At 44.1% G+C, this 22183-nt stretch overlaps 1 protein-coding gene across 4 annotated transcripts; it reads left to right on the plus strand.

Moving 5' to 3' along the window:
- The first annotated feature begins 107 nt into the window (after positions 1 to 107).
- Positions 108 to 22109, plus strand: SIRAL1 (SIR2 antiphage like 1). Of its 4 annotated transcripts, none has more exons than XM_088657675.1 (10): positions 108 to 490; positions 2366 to 2473; positions 3429 to 3478; positions 10272 to 10355; positions 11129 to 11381; positions 13772 to 13999; positions 16855 to 16983; positions 18250 to 18535; positions 19874 to 19930; positions 21497 to 22109. In XM_088657675.1, exons 4-10 carry the CDS (start codon positions 10279 to 10281, stop codon positions 21514 to 21516), a joined length of 1050 nt encoding a protein of 349 aa, XP_088513801.1. In that variant the 5' UTR covers positions 108 to 490; positions 2366 to 2473; positions 3429 to 3478; positions 10272 to 10278; the 3' UTR covers positions 21517 to 22109. The 4 variants fall into 4 exon arrangements, with proteins under 4 accessions (XP_088513801.1, XP_034994874.1, XP_034994875.1 ...); XM_035138983.3 differs by having other exon boundaries at positions 108 to 196; positions 2361 to 2473; XM_035138984.3 differs by having other exon boundaries at positions 108 to 196.
- Positions 22110 to 22183: the final 74 nt, after the last annotated feature.

Consider the following 22183-nt stretch of genomic DNA (forward strand, 5'->3'; position numbering starts at 1 on the left):
TCGGCTTTCGGCTAACGGAAAAAGGAGAAGAGGAAGTGCACAAGAAAGTGCCCGGCGGCGTGGGAGGGCGGGAGGACACTCTAGCCCCGTCCTCTCGATGCCTAGGCGGAGACAGCGGGCGCGAGAGGGAGAGAGATGCGGTTGCTTCCTGCCCGCTGTTTTGCTGCTGCTGTTGGCGGTCGCGCTGTCCTGGCAGGTGAGTCGTCGTCCTCTTCCTCCGCCGCCTCCCTTTCCCAGGCGTCCCGGAGGCATTCGCAGCCGCAGCTGAAGCCCTGAAGGGGTGCGGGGCGAGAGGGAAGCCAGGGGCACCCAGAGGGGCTCAGCCGGTTTCGGTGGGGAACAGCAGCTGCGGGTCGGTGGGAAGACGGAGAGGGAACAGCCTCCGCTTGCTGCCGCCGGTGCGGCTTCTTGCAGAATCCAAGGAGAAGGCTTGGCCAAGGCTTCTCTGGTTGCATTGGGCAGCCGGCCTCCTCCTTGCAGCTGAAATGCGGTAGCCTGATTCCTATACTGTACTCCCCTCCAGGGGATAAATTTTCCCATTATCTTGATTCCCGCCCCCTCATTCCCTATAATATGATAATGTTGTGCATAGCCGTCATCTGCTCCCACCGTTTCCAGCCTTACTCTGGAGGAAGTGTAATTCATTGTTAATCCCACCCCCTCCCATGAGCTTTACTTCCACTTAAGTGGGTTTAGGGATGTATCTTAAACAGATTTCGATTTGAATTCTTGCAGCTTTTTTCCTTTTTTTGGTAGGATATTTCTGTGCTGCTTTTTTAAAAATTGATGTTGTATATATGTTGCATTACATGACGGTGAAGCATTTCCTCACGTGTGTAACTGCATTTTTCAAAGCCTAGGTCTGTCTGGAGTGTCTCCGGATAAATGCTTCTTGTTTTGAAATGGGTTCAGTGGATTGCTTTCAACCCTTGGTATAAACGGTGATCGCTTCGGTCTTTTCTTTACAGCTATATTTCAAAGCTTACACTGCCAATCCTTAATCGACATGGTATCAGCATTCTACCATATTTCATTATGATAGTAATAAAGGGGAAAGAGGGAGGGAGGCCCACCATTGAGTTTTGTCATTGCACACTGGTGTGTAGGGAGCTCTCTGTTTATGCTCAGGGGCCCTCTTTTCCATATCATGTCCATGGCTTAAATGAAGCTGCCTTTGAGGATCCTAGTCAGCTGTTTTTCTATACAAACACTGCCTGATTCAACAGTTACTGCAATTTCAGACAGAGTGAAGAAAAAGAGCCCTCCAGCTCCTGGCTAGAATAGAGTAGGTGACTTTTAATTGGGACAATGGACACAATTACAAATGTAAGATTTGTGCCCTCATAGTAAATACTGCAGGTCCAAACTTCACCTTCAAAGCAAATTTGCCAAACAGGCCATCAAATCCACCCCCTGCATTAAGGCAGGATTCCTATAGCTAAAGTAGGAATTGGCAACCAGAAGCCCACGCAGAGACATGTGTTTTACACTTTGTGGTACTAAACTTTGGGGAATAAGGGACAGGGGTTGGCCCGCCACCTACAATCTTCTCAGGGAGCATCTGGTAAAACACTTTGCTAATCAGGGATCTAAAGCAACCCCAAACACAAAGGTTAGTCCAGCTTTTTTATTGAAAGCCCTGAAGGAAAGTTTTCAAATGTTTTTAGTTGAATCTTCCTTCCTGATGACTTCTTTTGCAAGATTCAGAATGAGGCAGATGATTGACCCTAAAATTCAAGCTTCCTTCTCTCCCCTTAGTCTTGCTCCGTATTTGCTCTCTTTGAGTAGGCAAGAACCATTGCACGCACATGTTTGCTCCTGTAGGCGAGCATGTGCTCAGTCCTGCACAGACAGCCACAATTATTTCTTTTAAAATGCTGTTGGAGAAGTGATGGTTGCTTGCTCATAAATAGCCTCTTGCCTGGCTGTTTGTGGCGAGCAAAGGGTACCTCCGGGTAACCAGGCAGGCATTAGTGCAATACAAATCCTGAATTTGGATTTGCATGAGCAAGTGTGCTCATAACTTTTATGAGTTGATCTGCAAGCCAGGGTGACACACCGCCTCCTCTATGTGATCATATCCACACTTTATGCATCTGCCAAGGTGCTTTATAAAAATGAACAATGTGTTTTGGCACAAGAATTAATAGGAGCCATGGAAGAAACATAGTGGAATTGCGGGGGAAGGACCTCATTAGAATTTATGCTTCCCATCATTGTGCAGAAAAATGACTTCATTATGGAAAATATATTTTCATTCATTCTTCTGTGGTGTGTATTTGTCTGTTGTGCGGAGGGTTTAAAAGCCTCTTTTGAAGAGAAGGCTTTCTGAGCTGAAATTGTATTTTCTTTCTCTCCAGTGCAGGAAGTGGAAAAACTTTGTAATAAGAAAGTCTCCATCAACATTGGGCTGGTTATTGTTCTGGTTAATCCTGAAACTAAGAAATTTATTCTCTTTCCATCCTCTGCAGCAGTAAGTAATCTCTGGTTGTTGTCCTCCTTCCAAAAAAAAAAGGGAAAGAGAACCAGAAGAGCATGTTGATTCAGAGCATGAGCTATGAGCTAGAAGTTGGCAGTTCAAAGTTCAACTTGTTCATAAACCAGAGGTGGGGAACCTATGGTCATCCAGATGTTGTCTGTTTCCCATCCCCAGCCATTCCTGGCTATTGGCTGGGGCTGATCAGAACTGGAGCTCAACCAATATCTGGAGGGCCACAGGTCACCCTGCCCCTTCCCGACTTGACAAGTGTCCATCAGATTACAATTTCAGCCTTTCTAGTAGTGGGCATTTCCAACCACTCATTAAACTACAAGACCATCTACACCAGGCATTGCCAGACTTAACCATCCATATGTTTTGGGACTACAACTACCATCATCCCTAGCTAACAGGACCAGTGGTCAGGGATTATGGAAATTGTAGTTCCAAAACATCTGAAGGGCCAAGTTTGGCCATGCCTGATCTACATGATGAGTAAAATTAAAACCTATTAACTCATTTTTTTCCAGATCAATGCCTGAATAAATGAATTTATTATAAATATTATTAATACTGATATTAAGTATCTAAATTCACTGAGACCTGCACAGCACACGTGTTTGTAGCCTTTCAATCTGAGAAAAATAATGATCATAGTCAGGGAATAGAAGTAACGTTGGAAGCTGCCATTGTGAGTCAGACCATTGGACTATCTAGCTGAGCATTGTCTTTATAGAGTAGATCCTGTGTTTTGCAGGGTCCTCTGCTTTTAAGGCAGGAGTCGCATTGTCTAATGAATTGTAATGTTTAATTCTGGATGAATGTTTCACAAAAGAAACAAGATAGGCTCCTGAGTTGCCTCGTCTCCCCCCCCCTTTAAATTATACGTATAAATTTGAGTAGAGTTTTCAGATTGCTGACATCAGATTTATCTATTTCTTTTATCTAGCATAACACCGGCTTCATCTCCCTGTGAGGACGACTTCTCCTCCTAAAAAGGTAAAAGGTCATGTGCAGAATACACGGTGTTCTTAGTTTTTATCTTTTTTAAGAATAAGGAAAAGAAGCTGGAGCTTTTAGCTTTGGAAAACATTTCTTCTGGAGGCCCATCTCAGATATTTCCCAATGTGTTTTTGAAAAAAAACACATGCAGGCAAGGGACCAGAGAATTGTGTCCCAAGATGTACATCTCTGCACTGAAACTTCATCTGGCAAAGGTCTTCATTCATCTTGGGCTCTTCCATTTGCCTGTTAGCAGGTGGGCTCTGGAAAATGCAAAACTAAATCAGAGATGCGGAACTCCAGCTCCCATCAGTCCCAGGAGGAATGAACAGGAATGATGGGGTTTTTTAGTCCAACAACATCTGGAGTAGCACACAGGACCTGCATGAAAAATTACCAGGTGTCTGTTGTAACTGCACAAGGACATAGTTACCTGTATCCCACCACAAGTATCCCGTTGCCCCCATTTCTCATCCCCCTTCTCTTCCACGATTCCAAGAGCTTTCTGACAAGTGATAATTATTCCAGGCAGTGATGCAGGGCAGAAAATCTCTTGTTTTATAAGTTCATCGGTGGCAATGAATGGTTGCAAATTGCAACACACATTATTAGGCAAGATTGGCAGTTTCAAAGTTTTTAGCATTGCTTGCTAACCGCAAGTAAAGTATTCTTGATTAGATCATGCTCTAGGGCATGAGAGTGGTTGCCAATGCAAATTACTCTTAATCTGCACAGAGTTTTCCAATTCAATTTTTTTCCTGAAAACCCCCATCACTGATTGCAGGCGTGTCAAGATTTTAAAGCACTGTGTGGCTCATGGCTGAGTTCCTCACCCTAAGGCGCCTGTTCTTCGCCAGCTTCCGTCTCTGTACCCTTTTCAAAAACGCCATTAGGGCAATGTAATGTAGGAGGTACCCTTAATGTATTTTAGGTGTCCTGCTCCCCAGTGACTGTAGAGAAATCCTGTATGGATATGTCAAATGTCATTCTGTTTTCCAGTACAAGGCAGCACAAGGCTATAAAGCAGAGGTAGGGGATCTGTGGCCTTCCAGGTGTTTTAGGGTTCTTTGGGCCTCATCCTGCATGACTAACAGGCAGACATGATGGAAATCCAACAAAATAGGGAGGGCCACAGACTCCCTATCCCTGGGCTAGAGCAATATATGCAAGCCATTATTGGCCAGAATGGCAGTGAAATAGGACACCTAAGGAAATTGTGCAGCTATTCCACTGGGTTTTAAAAAGTTGGATTTTCACAGCCTTGGGGAGAGGGGAAGGAAGCTGAAAAGGGGGAAACGGAGGGAGATGTTTTGTTCACAGCATTGTGCAGATGCGCTGTAAAAACTTTAGTGAACAAAGTGTAGATATGCCAAAGGATATGCCGTATATACAGATGAGTATTTGCTCAGCTGCAGATGCTTTGAAAGTTGTTGCTGCTGCAGAAAAGGCAAATTGGTTTTTGTTTAAAACCACCTTGCCTCTTCAGCTGGGTGATTGTTTTCATTGCAAGTGTTAAAAATGATGAACCTTGATGAACTAGCCCAGGGATTCCCAAACTAAGGCCTGGGGACCGGATGCAGCCCAATCGCCTTCTAAATCTGGCCCGCGGACGGTCTGGAAATCAGCATGTTTTTACATGAGTAGAATTTGTTCTTTTATTTAAAATGCATCTCTGGGTTATTTGTGGGGCCTGCCTGGTGTTTTTACATGAATAGAATGTGTTCTTTTATTTAAAATGCATCTCTGGGTTATTTGTAGAGCATAGGAATTCATTCAATTTTTTTTCTAAATATAGTCCGGCCCCCCACAAGGTCTGAGGGACAGTGGACCGGCCCCCTGCTGAAAAAGTTTGCTGACCCCTGAACTAGCCTCTGCTTCCCTCAAGCAAGTTGAGCCACCCAGCCTATAGAAGAGGGGTCAGAATTTAAGGGGAATAAAAGTGGTGAAAGGAATGAAAAGTGGAAATTTAGGAGAAAGGCACCGTGCAATAGTTAGGGAACTTGGGAGACAGCAGGGAAGGTTGAATCATGGTAACTTAAGTGGTTGGCATCGTGCAGTTGTTAATGAACTGGGGGAGATAGCAGGGGAGGGAGAAGTAACTGTGACTGACAGGCAATAGAGTGGGAGTGGGATGGGAAGTAATAAGAGATGCTTAAGAACGTCTGAAACCGGATTGATAAATGGAACAGGCTGAGCCGTCTGGGAGATACCGGGACCAGGGGAGGGGGGGGGCTGAATTAGATGTAAGTGCTTAAATGTTATTAGGATATAAGAAGTAATGTTTGATTTTATGGATATTTTCGGGAATTAATTTTAGGCTAAGGGATGAAATAGAAGATGGTTAGTTGGGAAATTAATTTCTGGGTGAGGAATATTTGATGATTAAAGGTGATGTTGAAAATGATTTAAGATATAATATGAAAATTGCTAAGATGGAACTAAAAATGGACCCAGGGAGGGGGAAGTCGAGGAAGTCCACAATGTTAAGTAAAAAGAAAGATTGTTGTTATTGATACGTTTTTCTTCTTCTTTTTCCTATTCCTTTTTGTATTCTTTTTTGCTGTTGTTTTTAAATTTATTTCTTGTATTTTTTTGTATGCTGTATTTTTTTAAAATGAATAAATATCATTTAAAAAGAAGAAGAAGAAGTTTGGAAAAATTAGGAAAACTGAGAGAAACTGAAATTGACAGATTTCCACATTTCTAACCAGGAAGTGTACTACATCAGTATTTTCATTTGCTTTCTGGTTAAAAGTTATTTGCATATAGCAGGCACGGTTCTCTTTTAATTACTTGTATTGCAAAGGTTATGCTTGGGGTTTTTTGTTTTTCCTGTATTCTCTGAACATTAAATACTGTTTCCTCATTTGTATCTGTTTCGAGGCCAGTTACAGATTCTTACAAATCTATTTAGCTCCTGGCAACATTACTCATGCAGCTAAAAAATAACAAGTTGTTCCTTCCGGAAGCATTGATTTTCCTGAGTATGATCTACTTTAACAAGTTTGCTTAATGCTTTATTTGACTTGTTAAAAGCTAAAATACAGGGGGAAGTGGCTTCACTTTTTCATTTTTGCAAGTTGCTTCCATGTTTTTTAAAAATGTTTTGTATAGATCTGCTTGTGATGGAGCAAAGAACCTCTCTTACGGTAGATAACTATAACCTCATACGGCTGTGAACAAATGCACCAGATTTTTACATTCTTATTAGCATTTATAAGAATCATGGTATAATTAGAATTTTATTACGAGCTGTTTTTGTGGGATAGCTATCCTTTTTAAAATAAATAAATAAATAAAATAAATCACTTTTTTATTCTATCCACTCTCCAGATAGCACAGAGTGGCAAAATGGATCTATCCCATTTTATCCTCACAACTCAGTGAGGTTGCGAGAAAGTGACTTTTTTTTAGGCTGTCCAGGGCTCCCGGGACAAACTCTAGCACTCTTATCTACCGCACCCTGTGCTGGCTGTTAGCCATTACTGTAACTTTCTGGAACCTAAACTGTGAGTTAGTATCAAGGGGTAAGCCAGAAGCTGAAGTGACCTGAAGGAGAGGGAAAGATTCTCTGCTTCCTGAAAAAAATCAAGGGCTCTTTGATTCACTTACTTGATTCCCCCTCGTGCAGGGAAACATATCATGTACTTCAGATTCCCACAGGTAAATGAGTTGCGGGATCCTCTGAAAACACCAGTGACCTGGGAATGACTTGAAATAATAAGTAATAATAAGTAATAAATAATAAGTAATAAAATGTTGCAGAAGACATCCTGAAATTCTGCAGTCGTGTGCTCAAAGGAACACATAACAGGCACAAAATGTTCAGAGGATGTGGCCAAGCTGCCTCTGACCCCTACTACTCAGCTATAGCTTTGGGGGAATGGCTGTAGAGCACCTTTTTTGCATTCTGACAGTCCCAAGTTCAATTCCTGGCCTCTCTAGGTAGGCCTAGAACAGGCATCCCCAAACTTCGGCCCTCCAGATGTTTTGGACTACAATTCCCATCTTCCCTGACCACTGGTCCTGTTATCTAGGGATCATGGGAGTTGTAGGCCAAAACATCTGGAGGGCCGCAGTTTGGGGGTGCCTGGCCTAGAACCATGGAAACCCATTGCTAGTCATTGCAGACCAGGCACCCCCAAACTGCGGCCCTCCAGATGTTTTGGCCTGCAACTCCCATGATCCCTAGCTAAGAGGATCAGTGGTCAGGGATGATGGGAATTGTAGTCCAAAACATCTGGAGGGCCATGGGTAGGCAAACTAAGGCCTGGGGGCTGGATCCGGCCCAATCGCCTTCTAAATCTGGCCTGCAGATGGTCCAGGAATCAGCATGTTTTTACATGAGTAGAATGTGTCCTTTTATTTAAAATGCACCTCTGGGTTATTTGTGGGGCCTGCCTGTTTTTTTTTTACATGAGTAGAATGTGTGCTGTTATTTAAAATGCATCTCTGGGTTATTTGTGGGGCATAGGAATTTGTTCATCCCCCCCCCTTTTCAAAATATGGTCTGCCCCCCCCCCACAAGGTCTGAGGGACAGTGGACCGGCCCCTTGATGAAAAAGTTCACTGACCCCTGTTGTAGACACTAGTATTGAGCTGGATGGACCAGTGGTCTGGTTTAATATAAACTAGCTTCCTATGTTAATGTCCTCACCATTCCACCCCCAATCTAGGTCCCATCTGCACAAAGGGTTTAAACCAGTATTATACTACTTCAAACAGTCATGGCTTCCCCCCAAAGTATCCTGGGAACTGTAGTTTGTTATAAGGGTGCTGAGGGTTGTTAGGAGAAGCCTGCTACAGTTCTGAGTTCCCTGGGTTGTGTCTCTATGAGGGGTCTAGGGATCTCTGAACAACTCTTAACAAAGTACTGCTCTTTGGGATAAGCCATGTTTGAAGTGGTATCATGCTTTAAATCTATCGCGCAGTTGGGGATCCTTGGTGGACAGCTGGTTATATGAGGGAAGACATTTTCTAAGGCCTTGGAACAGAAGCAAGCAAATGAGCTTGGATAGCTCAGTCTTCAAGATAATTTTGGTTAGTGAGAAGCGATAGGCAACATCTTCTCAGTGGGAAGTTTAATCATTTCTGTGTTGTTGGTTTCCTTGTGAAGAAGTGCATTGGGTCTCAATGTAATTTCAGCCCTTGGTAACTTGGTCAAAGGGCTGATCCTTCGTTCTCACGCAATCTCCCCATTCTCTGCTTCTGCAGAGCAGCCTTTTCTGCCCTGGCAAACAACTAGCAGAGTTAAGTTTCTTGACTCAAGAATTAAGAGCTTCTTAAGAGCAGTAATCCTTTGCTAATAATAGCTTTTTGCTGGGTTGGCCAGGTAGAAAGGAGGACAAGGACTCTTTGGGTGGATGTGCAGAAGAAGGAATTTTGATATAATGTGTTCAACTTGTCATAGGCATCTTTTACACATGCTACAGAATTGGGGGGGGGGGTAGAAAGAATCCTGAAGGAGTAGAACAGATTGAAACATTTCAGACTGCAGGTAGGGATTCCATTGTTAAGAGAAATTGGTAGAAATGCAACAGCAGATATCATTCAGTGTGCAACTTAGTGGTTAATTCTGTTAGTGTTGAAGTCAGCAAACCAAGCTGCAGGTGTTGCTTGGCAACCAAGCAGCGTGGCATGATCTTCACTGAGTTAGCATGTGCTCTGATAGTTCTGAGGAAGTTTTTCCTCTGTGTGTTTGGTTGTATGTCTCTGCGTGTTTGGTTGTATGTATGCCTGAAGCAAGAGAGAAAAAACCTGTGTGTTCCCTTTTCCTCAAATTGCACTGTTTTTGTCCAGTTTGCCCAGGAAAGTGTTACCAAGGCATTGGGCTCCATCTGAGTTATTTGAGTGACTTTTGCTCATGGTATTTATGTTGAGCATTAAAATATGGCGTCTCCCACCTGCAGTCTGAAGTAGAGCAGACTGTGCTACTTTCACCTCATTCTATAGAAGGGATCCAGAAAACATGGTATGTTTAGACTTTCAAAAAGTTTTGGGCAAAGGATTTTAGGTTTGCAGAAAAGTTACTGGTAATCATAGGATAAGGGGACAAATCATTTAATGTATTGGTGACTGGTTAAATAATATGAAATATATAATCAGAATAAATGGAGAGTTCTTACCATGGAGGGATGTAGAAAATGGAGTACCCCAAGGATTTGTATAGGGAGCTGTGCATTTTTTAAGCATCTTTATAAATGATCTACTAGAGTTGGGAGTGAGCAGTGAGCCAGATTTGCTGATGACACCAAACTGATTGTGAGTAACTCCAAAAGGATATCTCCAAACTGGCAGAATGAGCAGTAAAATGGATAATGTATAAAGTGATGCATGCTGGGGCAGAAAATCCTAACTTGACATTTATCATTCTGGGGTCTGAACTATCAGTGATTGACGAGGAATGAGATTTTGGAGATGTAGTGGATGGAGATGTTGAACCAGTGTATGTGGCAGTTATGAAAAAGGCGAATGTTATGCTAAGTATCATTAGGAAAAGGACTGAAAATAAAATTGCCGTGGTATTCATACTATAATTTGAAACTGGCCCCACATTTCCTGAAGATAACCTTTTGCATTATGCATTGCATGGTGTATTTAGCAACAGAGGAGAGACACACTGCAACAGGTGATGTGATGAGAGATAATGGGCTCAGTGTGTTTGTTCCTCCTCGACGAAGTTGTCTGGGTAAACTTTGGCAAATTTATTCTTGCTCAACGTGCAAACATCCCAGGTTTCTCTTTGTAACTTTGCCCTTCCATCGCCTTTCATTTTTCCTTTTCTTTCCAGAAACTGGATGGCTTCTAATGTGAGCCTGAATCTGGATAAAGAAACGTTGCTGGAGGATGGGGTGCCACCTGCCAAGAAACCTAGGTAAGCAGAGCCTGGATTCCCGAAGAGCTGCTGCCTGTCAATATCAACAGTACTGAGCTAAGATGGACCAGTGGCCTGATTTGGTTCCTATGAGCATGCCTAGATACTGGAAAGTGCTGTTATTAATAATGACACAAAGAAAGACAGAGAATCACAGTCAAAAGTATAAAAGAAGATCAAGATAACTTCCATAACGCAGGCTTGGGTGGTTCTACAAGGTTAGCTAGTAACTGTGCTAATATACTTGCCTCTTCAGATGGACCCAAATTTTCCCACAGACAAGGGGAAGGAATCTGACACGGAACAAAATTCTAGCAATTTTTTCTATACTAGACCACACTCGCTCTCTCAAGAGATCCCAGGGTGGTTCTTTGGTGCCCCCATGTTGCTTTGTTAGCCATTTGTACAGCCTGCTGTTAAGCTGAAAGAACTAAGCGAATATTTGACATTTTGAAAAGCTTGCCTTCACAGTTGCCTGGCGTGAATCCTTACTCGGCCAGTGGTCCTCTGCAAGCTTAGCTACCGTATATGGGAGTGGTAGCCAATGTAGTGCCCTCCGAATGTTGCTGGAATGCATCTCCCATCATCCCTGACCAATGGCTAATCTGTTTTGAGATGATGGGAGCATCTGGAGCCCAACACCATCAGGAAGGCACCCCACTAGCTAGCCTAAGGGCCTTGGCCGTATCGGCACATGTCGAGCCTTGTTCCCTATAAATTTCTGCATGCTGATGGCAGGTCATAGACATCTTTCCCTCTCTTTTTGGTTGCAGGAAACTGTTGCCGAGCCTAAAAACCAAGAAGCCCCAGGAGCTCGTTCTGGTGATTGGGACGGGCATAAGTGCCGCAGTCGCTCCCCAAGTGCCAGCCCTGAAGTCTTGGAAGGGCTTGATCCAGGCCCTGCTGGATGCTGCTATAGACTTTGACCTCCTGGAAGACGAGGAGCGGAAGAAGTTTCAGAAATGCCTCCGCGACGATAAGAACCTCATCCACGTTGCCCACGACCTTATCCAGAAGCTGTCGCCAGTGAGTCGATGAGCCACAGAGCGAAGGGTTTGCAAGCTTCAGGCAAAAAAGTGTTAATAGATTGTACTGTTTTGTGCGGTGGTGGAAGGGCCTGCCTCTGTTCACGGCACCGAGTCTGATAGCACATGCTCTTCTAAGCTTTAGGACAGGGGTCAGCAAACTTTTTCAGCAGGGGGCCAGTCCACTGTCCCTCAGACCTTGTTGGGGGGCCAGACTATTTGGGGGGGGGAATTATGCAAGAGCACCACGAGCCCCTGTGGCTGCTTACCTGTGTCTTGCGAGCCGCAGGGGCTGGTGGCAGTGGCGGAGGGATGATGAGCAGCACGTGGAAGGTGTCTGGAGAGGGGCTGCTTAAAATGGGAGCCACTTGAGCACTGCTGCTGCTGGCACCAACTAAGCCCAGCCCCCTTCCTCCTCTAGGCAGGGTGGGAAGAAGCCAGGAGGAAGGAGGGAAAGGGCTCCGCCGCCGTTGCCGAGGGAGGGAGAGGGAAAGAACGTGTGCACTGGCGATCCACGCGGCGATCCACGCGGCGATCCCCGGACCATCCACGGGCCAGAAGGCAATTGGGCCTGATCCGGCCCACGGGCCTTAGTTTGCCCACCCATGCTTTACGAACATGGGAACCTGTGTTATGCTGAGTCAGATCACTGTTCCATCTAGGTCAGTGTTGTCCACTCTGACAGGTAGCACCTCTCCAGCAGATTTTCCCATCCCTGCCTGGAGATGCAAGGGATTGAACCAGGGAGTTTCTGTGTGCAGATCAGGGTGGATTTGATTTAAATCAAATCGAATTAAATAATGATTTAAATCACTAGTCATTAAGACTTGATTTAAATCATTTTTTTAACAGACAGACTTATTCTTGCTGGTATAATCTTAATATTTACAACTGGATGAAGGTTTCATTTTCGGAATAATAAATTTTCAGAGTAGCATTTACAGTTACATCAAAAATTACTGATTTGGTTATACTATTAGAAATACATAGACAGATAATTATGAAATTATTGTGAGGTTTAATAAGTTAACTGTTTATATTTGGACAACATTTCTGCTGTGCTTTATTGGAAGGAGAAAATAATCATTTCCTTAATAACAATTTAAACAATTTATTTAACTAGAACAATAACATTATAGCATATGTATCCATGTTTGTTAACTGATGTGGTTAAACTTTTTTCCATTTTTTATAAAAAAACAAATCCTTATTTCCTGATGAATAGCCTTTGGACTATAATGTAACTTAAATAGAAAATTATCTTTAGAAAGATTTTTTCCTCCAAAAGCATCTTATTTTAAACATCAGATTTAAATTTTAAAAAATCCATTTTTAAAAAAATCATTGATTTTTATCTACTCTGGTGCAGATGCTCTATGTCTGAGCTATGACCCTTTCCCTTTTGTTCTATGCTTTCCCTTCCCTATAAAAAAACCCCGTATCGGACTGGGCAGAATGCATCATCTTTCCTCCAGTCTGAAGACCTTCTATCCCGCTGCTTTGATGGGGCTTGCAGTGGTCTCCTGTTCAGGTTCCCAGTTAGGTCCAACAAGGCAGCATGAGGCATTCCAGTCTATTGTAGGGAATTGAGGCAGGCAGTTAGGCATCTGTCCGGTTTCAGGGAATTCAATCCCACCCACAGTGGCAGCCAAAAAGCAGATAAACAAGAGTTCTTACCATGTAATTTGTTCACTATTCACAGAGAGAGACGAAGGAATGCAGCCTCCCTAAGATAATGGCATTGCTCCAAGTAAAGTCCCACCCCCTCCATCTCTCCTATTCTACATCACCCCTGCGTCGGCTAATCTGAGCTTTCTACCTCTGAGCTTTCTGTTCTGCTGCTCTCAATGCTCGCCTTTTCCTGGGAGAGGGGAGTGATTCAGGAATGCTTTCCAAGGACACCGAGTCTGTCAGCTGTCTCTCCCCTGGTGCTTCTTTTTCCTGCTGCTACTCTCCCAATATTTCCCAGCCTCTCCCCTCTGTAGCCTCTGAACTATGCCCTTCTGCAAACCACTGTTCTGAATCTATACTGTCCTCCTCTTCTTGAGAAGGTTCAGTGTCCAAGCACTTTCTTGGGCTGTTGGACAACCCTCTATGGTGTGATGGTTTGGGCAGAAATAGGACTCTAATGCAAGAATTGCAATTCCAGTAATGTGATTTTCTGTGTTTACTCGGAGGTAAGCCCATGGGTGTTTTCTCGCAGGTAAGTGGACACAGCATAGTAGCTTAATTCCAGCTGTGCCTCTGCTGAATCTCAGCAAACAGTTCAGACAACTGTTTATGCCTCACCCATCTCAAGTCCCCTGCTGCTGTTTTTTTTTAATGGTCGCTTAATAAAATAAATACAAATAAATCGATTCTGATCTTAGATCCCCCCAATCTTCTTGGCAGCGCACAAGCAATGTCCGTTCCACGTTTTTCAAGGACTGCCTATACGAGGTCTTTGATGACCTGGAGTCCAAAATGGAAGACACCGGGAAACAGCTCCTTCAGTCCGTGCTCCACTTGATGGAAAATGGCGCTCTCGTGCTGACCACAAACTTTGACAACTTGCTGGAAATTTACGCGGCAGACCAAGGAAAGAGGCTTGAATCGCTTGACCTGACCGATGAGAAAAAGGTAATTGGCGGGAGCTCATGCCTCCGAATGGTGGCCAGTCTAGCGTGTGAGCCCATTCATTTCTCAATGGTGCCCGCAGCTCAGGCCTTAAGTGCCATTTTAGCTGTTGGCTGTGGTGGTAGAACACACTGTGTTGTGTCACTTTCAGTAAGAAGACAGGACTAACCCCAACACTGTCAGGCAGGGGGAGAGAAGAGAAGGGAGGCAGGGTCCCTTCTAAATGGTGTTTTCCTCCTACAGTGGCACATTCTATTATAAAAAAGAGGGTTGGTTTTTTTTATTAAAAAAACCTATTTCATTAGTGTGAGGGACAGGGGCTATCGCGAAGTCCCTCCCCTCCTGAGTTCCAGCCCAGCCCAGAGCGCGGCTGAAAGCAGGGAAAGCTCCAGCTCAAGTGGGGAAACAGGAAGTGGTGTCCAAGGCTCTAGCAGGGTAGAGGAGCCATCGTCCCAGGTGGGACAGGAAGGAGGAAGAAAGGGGGGCAGACCCATCCCCCCAACTCCGGAATTGCGCAAAAAGCGTAGGGGAAAGAGGATGGGTCTCCCCAAGTTGTTATGCTGGCGAAAGACGCGCCAAACGCCATTCGGAGGTACTGATTCAAGCTGAGAAGATGTGTCTCTGTAAATAGCTCTACCTTTAGCACTGTAAATACGCAGCACCAATAAAAAGATAAAATGCAGAGCGGTGTAGAGTCGTTACTCTGAAGTAGCCCCATCCGGCCACTGTGACAATTAGTTTTAATATTTTCAAAAAATATTGGGGGCTGGTTTATCCTGGATTTTACTCTGTGAACTGCCCTGAGATCTTATGATGGAGGGTGGTCGGCAATTAATCAATCATTCAATTAATTAATTAATTAATATTGCTAGACGAGTCAAGAGTACCTTTTTGAGTTTATCCAAAGCAGAATCAATTAATGTAACTTTAATCCAATACTAAAGCCCCTATATGCATCCTTACCGAGCAGCCTCTTTCACACACACACACAAATGATTACACCCCGCAGCTCTGCTTTCTCTCGTAATCTTCTCCTGTCTGCAAGTGTTAATACTCATGGGAAGTTCCTTTTTCCTTTTCCAGTTCCCAAGGCTATTAATGCACTTTGGCAAATTCCAGGGGTATTTATGGTGTTGACTTAAAGTGGAGCTTAACAAAGTACCCTATAAAGTTAGAAGCAACCTGGGAAAGCTGCCTTATTCTGAGGCAGGTTAGCTTAGTATTTTCAACGTGGAGTGGCAGCATCTCTCTAATGTTTCAGATGGAGGACATTTCCAACCCTGCCTGGAGAGGATGAGGATTAAACCAGACATCTTCCGCCTGCTCTACCACTGAGCTTGGGCCTTTTTCCAAAGTTCATCCCTGTTTTCAGCTTCCAAAAGTTGAAATTCCTATAACCAGCTCCTCTTTTGTTGGAATAGACCGAGTGCCTGGTTTACTCCAAAAAGCCATGTAAACAGCAAAAGGAGAGTTATTTCTTGCGAGTTCCTTTGCCTACTAGGCAAAGTTTTCCATGCACGTCCTTGATTTCTGTTTCCTGTGTAACTTTTCAGTGTGATAATACTCCTGACTGGGGCAAGGGAGACTAAACAGAAGATGAGCTACATGAGAATGAAATGTTAAACACAATAAATCGTGGAAGTGTAATGATAGTACCTGTTGAAGTGCATTTGGAAAACTTCCCCTGTGCCAAACTTGGTTTAGAGAAGGCTCTGCAACTCCTATTTTAGGGAGGGAAAGTACTAAAATTCAGGGAAGGAATGTAAAGAGAGCTGGGGGAGAATATTGCCCTACAGTGTGCAATTCTGAATTTAGTTTTTTGCCTTCAACAGTCATGAATGTACTAGTGGGTAAAAACCCAGAATGGGATGCATTTGTGCCAAAGAAGAAGAAGATAAAATTAGATAATAATAATAATAATAACATTATGCTTATTAAACAAATGGACCTAGAGTTGCTTATTGTGTGCTTCCAAAATGCAGAAAACAATATTTTGAGCAAGAAACGGAACAGCAAAGATTTGAAGAGTAGGTGCTGTTCCACTAGCATAGCAGACTTCTGTTTGCACAATGCAATTTCCCCTCTCCTGCAGCTCCCAGCACACTCTGAAAATCTGCTGTTTGGAGAATTGGAGAATTCTCCCCAGCAGAGTCTCCTGCTGCACACAACATTGTAGAGAATCCTCAGAGTGGAAGAGATGGACAGGTGCCGCACTGGCGATGGATCTGGATCTCTGTTTTCATTAGCTCGAAACCTAGTATACAGGAAAGGGCTATAGAAATAAAAGGCAACTGGAGGGTCTTCCCTCAAGAAAGTCTTTAGGGGGGGGGGGGCAAATGTCAATGTTGCGCAGCAATGTTGACTCAAGCTGTAGCAGTCAAAGGATCCCATTCTTTACCCTGCGTGGGCTGCAGCTGTTGTCCCACCATAATCCTGAGAACATCCTTCATAAAGGAACCCATCTGTGTGCAGCAGCATGGGGTCTGATGCCGAGAAGTTCAGATAAATACTTCCCTGGGCTGAGATAGCTTGCATGTGTGTGAAATTTATTGTGTTTATAGATAACGAGAGCCCTCCCGCCCACCCCTGAGGCAGGAAGTCTATAAACATATTTGCAGGGTGCTCAGTTCCTGGAATGTGGGCTTGAAAATAAATAAAGGCATTCCTTCTCTTCACTCTGCCCTACTGGCCACTCACTTCTCACTCAACCAAAGCCCAGTAGGTTGTAGAAGCCAAAGGATTCTAATTTTTTGGGAGGGTTCTAATTTTTTGGGAGGTTTTTAGCCAAAGGGTTCTAATTTTTTTTTGTATTTTTTGGGAGTGTTGATGCTGAGCGCTTCTTTTGAAATCCCATACAGGTGCTGGAGTGGGCGCAGGAGAAAAGGAAGCTCAGTGTCCTACATATCCACGGTGTGTACACAAACCCCAGTGGGATAGTGCTCCACCCAGCCGGCTACCAGAATGTGCTACGCAACACAGAAGTCATGGTGAGATTTGCAGCCGTCTCTGGGCCTTGTTGTCTCTTGCTGAAGGACAAGTGCTGCCAGTATATAAGTCCGGGATAAGGACTCTGTGGCCCTCCAAATGTTGTTGGACTCCCAACTCCCATCAGTCCCAGTCAGCAAGGCTGTTGGTTGGGGATGATACAACAACATCTGGAGGGTACCATTTCCTCATTGCTGACATGAGTATCAAGCCCTGAATGCTTCAAAACAACTAGGAATGTCTTCTAAAGAACCTGCCAAACAAGACAGGTTCCCTTAAATATATAAAAAAAGTGATTGTGCATAAACAGACTTTACACATGTGCAGCGCCTGCTTATGCCAGGTGTGCATACTATGAGTACAAGTCTTATCTGCACTATATTGGTTTTTAATTCAAATGTGCGCACACACACACGCATCTTCTTGCGTAATTAAGTCGCATATTAACTTCTTGTTTATGCATACAGAGAGCTGGATCAGGATATAGAGTTGATACCAATTAGTGCTTTTAACTATCAACAAATTTAACAGCTCAGTAGCAAGTGACTGGAATGGCAGATGGTCTGATGCATGAAGGCAACTGCACAAACTGGAGACATCTGAAAGCATCCCTCTATAGGGAAGTTTTTAATGTGTGATGTCTTACTGTGTTTTAATTTTGTTAGCAGCCACTCAGAGTGACAGGGCTAACCCAGTCAGGTGGGTGACATACAAACAATATTATTATTATTATTATTATTATTATTATTATTATTATTATTATTATCATCATCATCATTGCTACTACTACTAATTTATTGCACTTGAGGCCAGAAAGGAATTATCAAGTTCAGATTGACTAGTGACTCGACGGCTTTTTGTTTTTGTTTATGTGTAGATATAAGGAGAGTTAGACTTCTCCTGTCCACCGTGGCTTCTCTCAAAAGTGGGCAAGGCTTTGCTGGGCTTTCTAGCCACTCAAATCAGGGATGAGGACGTTGTAGTGCTCTTGTTGATCCTGAAGGATTGGGGAACCTATGGCTCTCCAGCTGTTGCTAGAATCCAACTCCCACTAGCTGCAGCCCACACGACAAATGGTCAGGGATGTTGGGAGATGGTAGGACACCTGGAGGTCCACTGGTTCTTCATCCCTGCATCATATAATTCTTGCTTTTGTTACATGGAGCTAGCCAAGCTGACCTTTGGGTTCCTTCCAATTCTAAAACTCCACAGTCCTAATGAAAGTCAAGATTCTGTACACTTTCCCTTTCCCCTTTTCTTTCCTAAAGCAAGAGATCCAAAAGCTGTATGAAGCCAAGTCGTTCCTGTTCCTGGGCTGTGGCTGGACTGTGGACGATACAACTTTCCAAGCCCTCTTCCTAGAAGCTGTGAAGCACAAATCTGATCTGGAGCATTTTATGCTAGTGCGCCGTGGGGACGTGGATGAGTTCAAGAAGCTCCGAGAAAACATGCTGGACAAAGGGATTAAAGTGATCTCATACGGGAACGAATATGCAGATTTGCCTGATTATTTTGAGAGGCTGGCAAACGAAATCTCCAACCGGGGTCGAGCAGGTAAGAGGACTGGCAGTCTTCCTAGTGCAGGGAAGGGGAGCCTGCAGACATCCAGATGTTGCTGAACTCCAGCTCCCATTAGCCCTGACCATTGACCATTCCATCTGGGGCTGATGGGAATTGAAGTCCCAAACCTATCTGTAGCCCTCTAACATTGCGTCTTTTATTGGATTTTGACTTTATCACATTCATAACTCATGTTGCTTCCCTTTAACTTGAGGTGGCCTAGAAGGGATTCCCCCTGGGTCTGTTGTCTAGGCACTCACCAGATCCAGATCTGCTTAGTTTCAGCCAGGTTACGGCCTCGCATGCCTTCAGAGCACTGAAACTTATGTGTGGGCAATACGAATGTGTAGTACCGGACCCACAATTTAGCTCCCCTGAGCACCTTTGCTTTCATTGAAAACAAAAAGCAAGAAGCCAGACAGGTGAACAAAGTAAGACTTTTAGAGGTTGGGTGGAAAAAGAGGGGCTTCTGTGTCCTGTATTTCTCTTTGCTCCACCTCATCGTAGCAAAACCAGCACAATGTATGCAAGCTGTATACATTAAGCAAATTAAGTGCATTTGCACAACTTTATACAAGAGGTCAGAAGCATGGAATGCTTCCTGCACCGACACACTTGTTAGCTATTTGTGATTATGAAAAATATGTGCCTTACACAAATAGTTGAAAATAAATCTTTGCTTGTCAGGCTGACAACAAGTATTATTTGCAAACTCCTCTAGGCAGTCTAAATTGAGTCTCCAAACCTCTCACCTTCAAAGTCATGATAGAACAAGATTACTAACCAACCCCCAACTGCCAATTGTCAGCTACCACCTCCTTTCTCCAATACCACCTGTTCTTTGTAAAATAAATATATTCCCAATGAAATTCCAGAAGCATGGAAAGCTTCCCACACCAACACACTCCCTTTCTATAATGAATGACAGCTTAGAATTGGAAGTTGCCAAAAGGGACAGGACGCAGCCTTTCCAAAGATTCCTGTGGGTGTCTCCTTGTCACAATATTTTAAGCAAACGACTTACCACTTCCCGCCCCCCATAGTACCTTTTATAAATGGGCTCAATCCAAAGGGAAACTATTCTGGGGGGAAAGGGGTTGTATCCCACTAAGTTCTACTTGGGGTAGAACCATAGAAATGCCTGAACCCAAGTAAGTCAAGACATGTACTCCCAACGGGTCTACTCAGAGTAGGACTAGCATCGGCTACAACTCAAGACTGCTGGTGAAGTTTGGGAGGCTAGCATAGATGCAAGATGCTCTCACACATTTTCTGTGGGTCACTGCTAACGTGTCACCTCCAAATAACTTTGATTCCCAACCCCCTTTCCAGGTCCACCTCGGGAGGGCCAGCTAAATGGTGTGGCTGCAGCGCACACGGAAATCAAAGGTAGGGAGCTTACTTAATACTCGACACTCCTTAAGGCCAGCTCTGGAGAGACAAATTTTGCTAACCTGCAGCTACCACCACCCACCCTGAATTGGGTGCTCTCTCATGCATGATAAGAGCTCATGACTTAAGAAGGTATCTTGCAGAAAGTGGAAGATTCCTTAGTAAGAATGTGTGAGGACACCTTCCTGCCTCCAAACTGCAACATGCAGTGTTCAAGCTGTGGTGGTAGCAGGCTTCTGGAAAGGAAAGCAGTAGTGAGACCAGTGAGGATTCGTTCTGCAATTCGTGTGGGCTAATTTGAAAATTGTCTTGTTTCTTAAGGTGGAAGGTTTTTTTTAAAAGGGAATTTCCACATTATCACAATTCAGCTCGGCCTGGGTAAGAACTTTGTTAAAGCTGGAAGCAGTGGGACGCCTTGGCAGCTAATTTTGCCAGATTGCGCCAGAGAAGAGGGAAGTTGTGGCCCTCCAGATGTTGTTGAACTCCCAGTTCACATGAAACCCAGCCAGCATGGCGAATGGTGCGGAATGATAGGAGCCGATAGGAGAGCAACAATATCTGGAGAGGCAAAGATTCCCCTTAGACCATAGAAAATCCTTGTGGAGTGATACTTAGCAACTGAGGATCCTATCTGGCATTCTCTTATCCACTAGCACAAGGGCCCTAACACCAGTGGATCAGAGGTTAAAGAATGTGCAACACTTGGGCTAGTGGAAACTTGTGCAATGGCCGATTCTTGTGCAATCTGTTGCCCAACCACCTTTGGTAGTGTGCTTGTGTTCTCCTTGTGTGACAAGCATACCGCTAAGCAACTTCTAACTTAGCACTATGTTGGATGCAACTTGCATCCATTTTGAGCCATATTGTTCCAGATTAGTGAATCCTCTCCCTCCTTATGGGCATGGGAACAGGAAGTGCACATTATAGTTGGGATGCAACAGAGCATGTGCGGCAAGTGTTCCGATGTCTTCCTGTACCCATTGCAAGGCTGAATAACACTCCACAAACCCCTGTGCAGGCATTATTCCTGAATTGGGAATGTAAACACTAGCAGGGAATGTAGGGAGAGCACACATGCTAGCCCTGCTCCTAGCCTTCCCGTCTGCGCCAGCTCCAATGTTTCCTACCACCCACTCAAAAAAAAAAAAAAACCTCTGTGTTGAATGGTGGTTTGAAGGGGCTTGCAAGAGCCTTTGACCTAGTGCTCTTAGGAGCCTCTGCATAATCATGAGTCTTGAGCAGGTGGGGTTCATACTCACATAAGCCTCTAAGCAGTCAGGTGCATGTGGAAATCCCCTTTAGACTTCCTGCTCAATGCTGGGAGGTCAGGGTGGGGATGCACGCCCCCAGTGCCCCTTAGTTGTGCTTTGAACAGGGCCAAGCCTAGTCCCAAATGTTTAAGAATGGAAGCCATATGAATAATGTGACTTAATACGGAGGGGGGCATTTGCCCAGTCACATGTGATCTTGAGTGTCTGCCGTTTTAATTTCTCCAAGAGCTGGTTTGTCATCCAACCCCGTTCCCCCTTTTAACCAGCTCCTTTTGTTACTAACCCTCTCTAGTTGTCCATGGGTTTTGTTAGGATCTCTCCTACTGCCTTCGGTTTTAAGGCCAGTGTCCAAAATATCCGCCCAGGTGACATCTGAAGACACTAATTCTACACAGGGTACAACAGGCGAGAACGCAGAGCAACACCGTCGTACAGGTTAACCCTTCTGCTAATGATTTAAAAGCAAGATGCTGACAAGCTCCTTGTAAGACATGACTATCTCAAACGTTGCTTAGGGAAGAAAAAGCGCTGCCTTTGCCGCAGTTGGTTCTTGGAAGGGCCCATTTTTTATTATAGCTGCTGCCCCATCAACATGAAACTGTAAAGCATACTTTTGGACTCGGCAACTCGTCTTGGACCCTTTGGATCTGGGCATGGAGATTTGTCTTATCAATGTGATGTCGTGTTTTGTTTTGTTTTTCTATTTAAGGTTGTATCTGCAGAGAGATCCGTCCTCTCTCCCACTGAGCAAGAGTTTGCTACTAGTGCTTTTGTATTCTGTAAGGGTTTCAACTAAAATGCAAGCATTTTTTAAAAAAATTACTTGAAGCTCTAGTTTTCTAAGTCTTTTCTTTATACAGTGTTTTATATGTTTGGAGCTATAATAAAAAAAGGATGTTCACTTATCTCTGGCTTAAGAGTCACTTTAGACAAATTCATGGTGGAAGCGATGGCTAGAGAGGCAATGTATGAAGGGTGG

This window comes from Zootoca vivipara, chromosome 14 (assembly GCF_965207765.1).
Source record: "Zootoca vivipara chromosome 14, rZooViv2.hap1.1, whole genome shotgun sequence".
Lineage (NCBI taxonomy): Eukaryota > Metazoa > Chordata > Lepidosauria > Squamata > Lacertidae > Zootoca > Zootoca vivipara.

Excerpts from the sequence above, each read along its gene's own strand:
- SIRAL1 (XM_088657675.1), top strand. The coding sequence starts at position 10,279 with ATGGCTTCTAATGTGAGCCTGAATCTGGATAAAGAAACGTTGCTGGAG. Across the intron at positions 11,382-13,771 it reads TTATCCAGAAGCTGTCGCCA|CGCACAAGCAATGTCCGTTC; the intron begins GTGAGTCGATGA and ends TCTTCTTGGCAG. Across the intron at positions 14,000-16,854 it reads ACCTGACCGATGAGAAAAAG|GTGCTGGAGTGGGCGCAGGA; the intron begins GTAATTGGCGGG and ends AATCCCATACAG.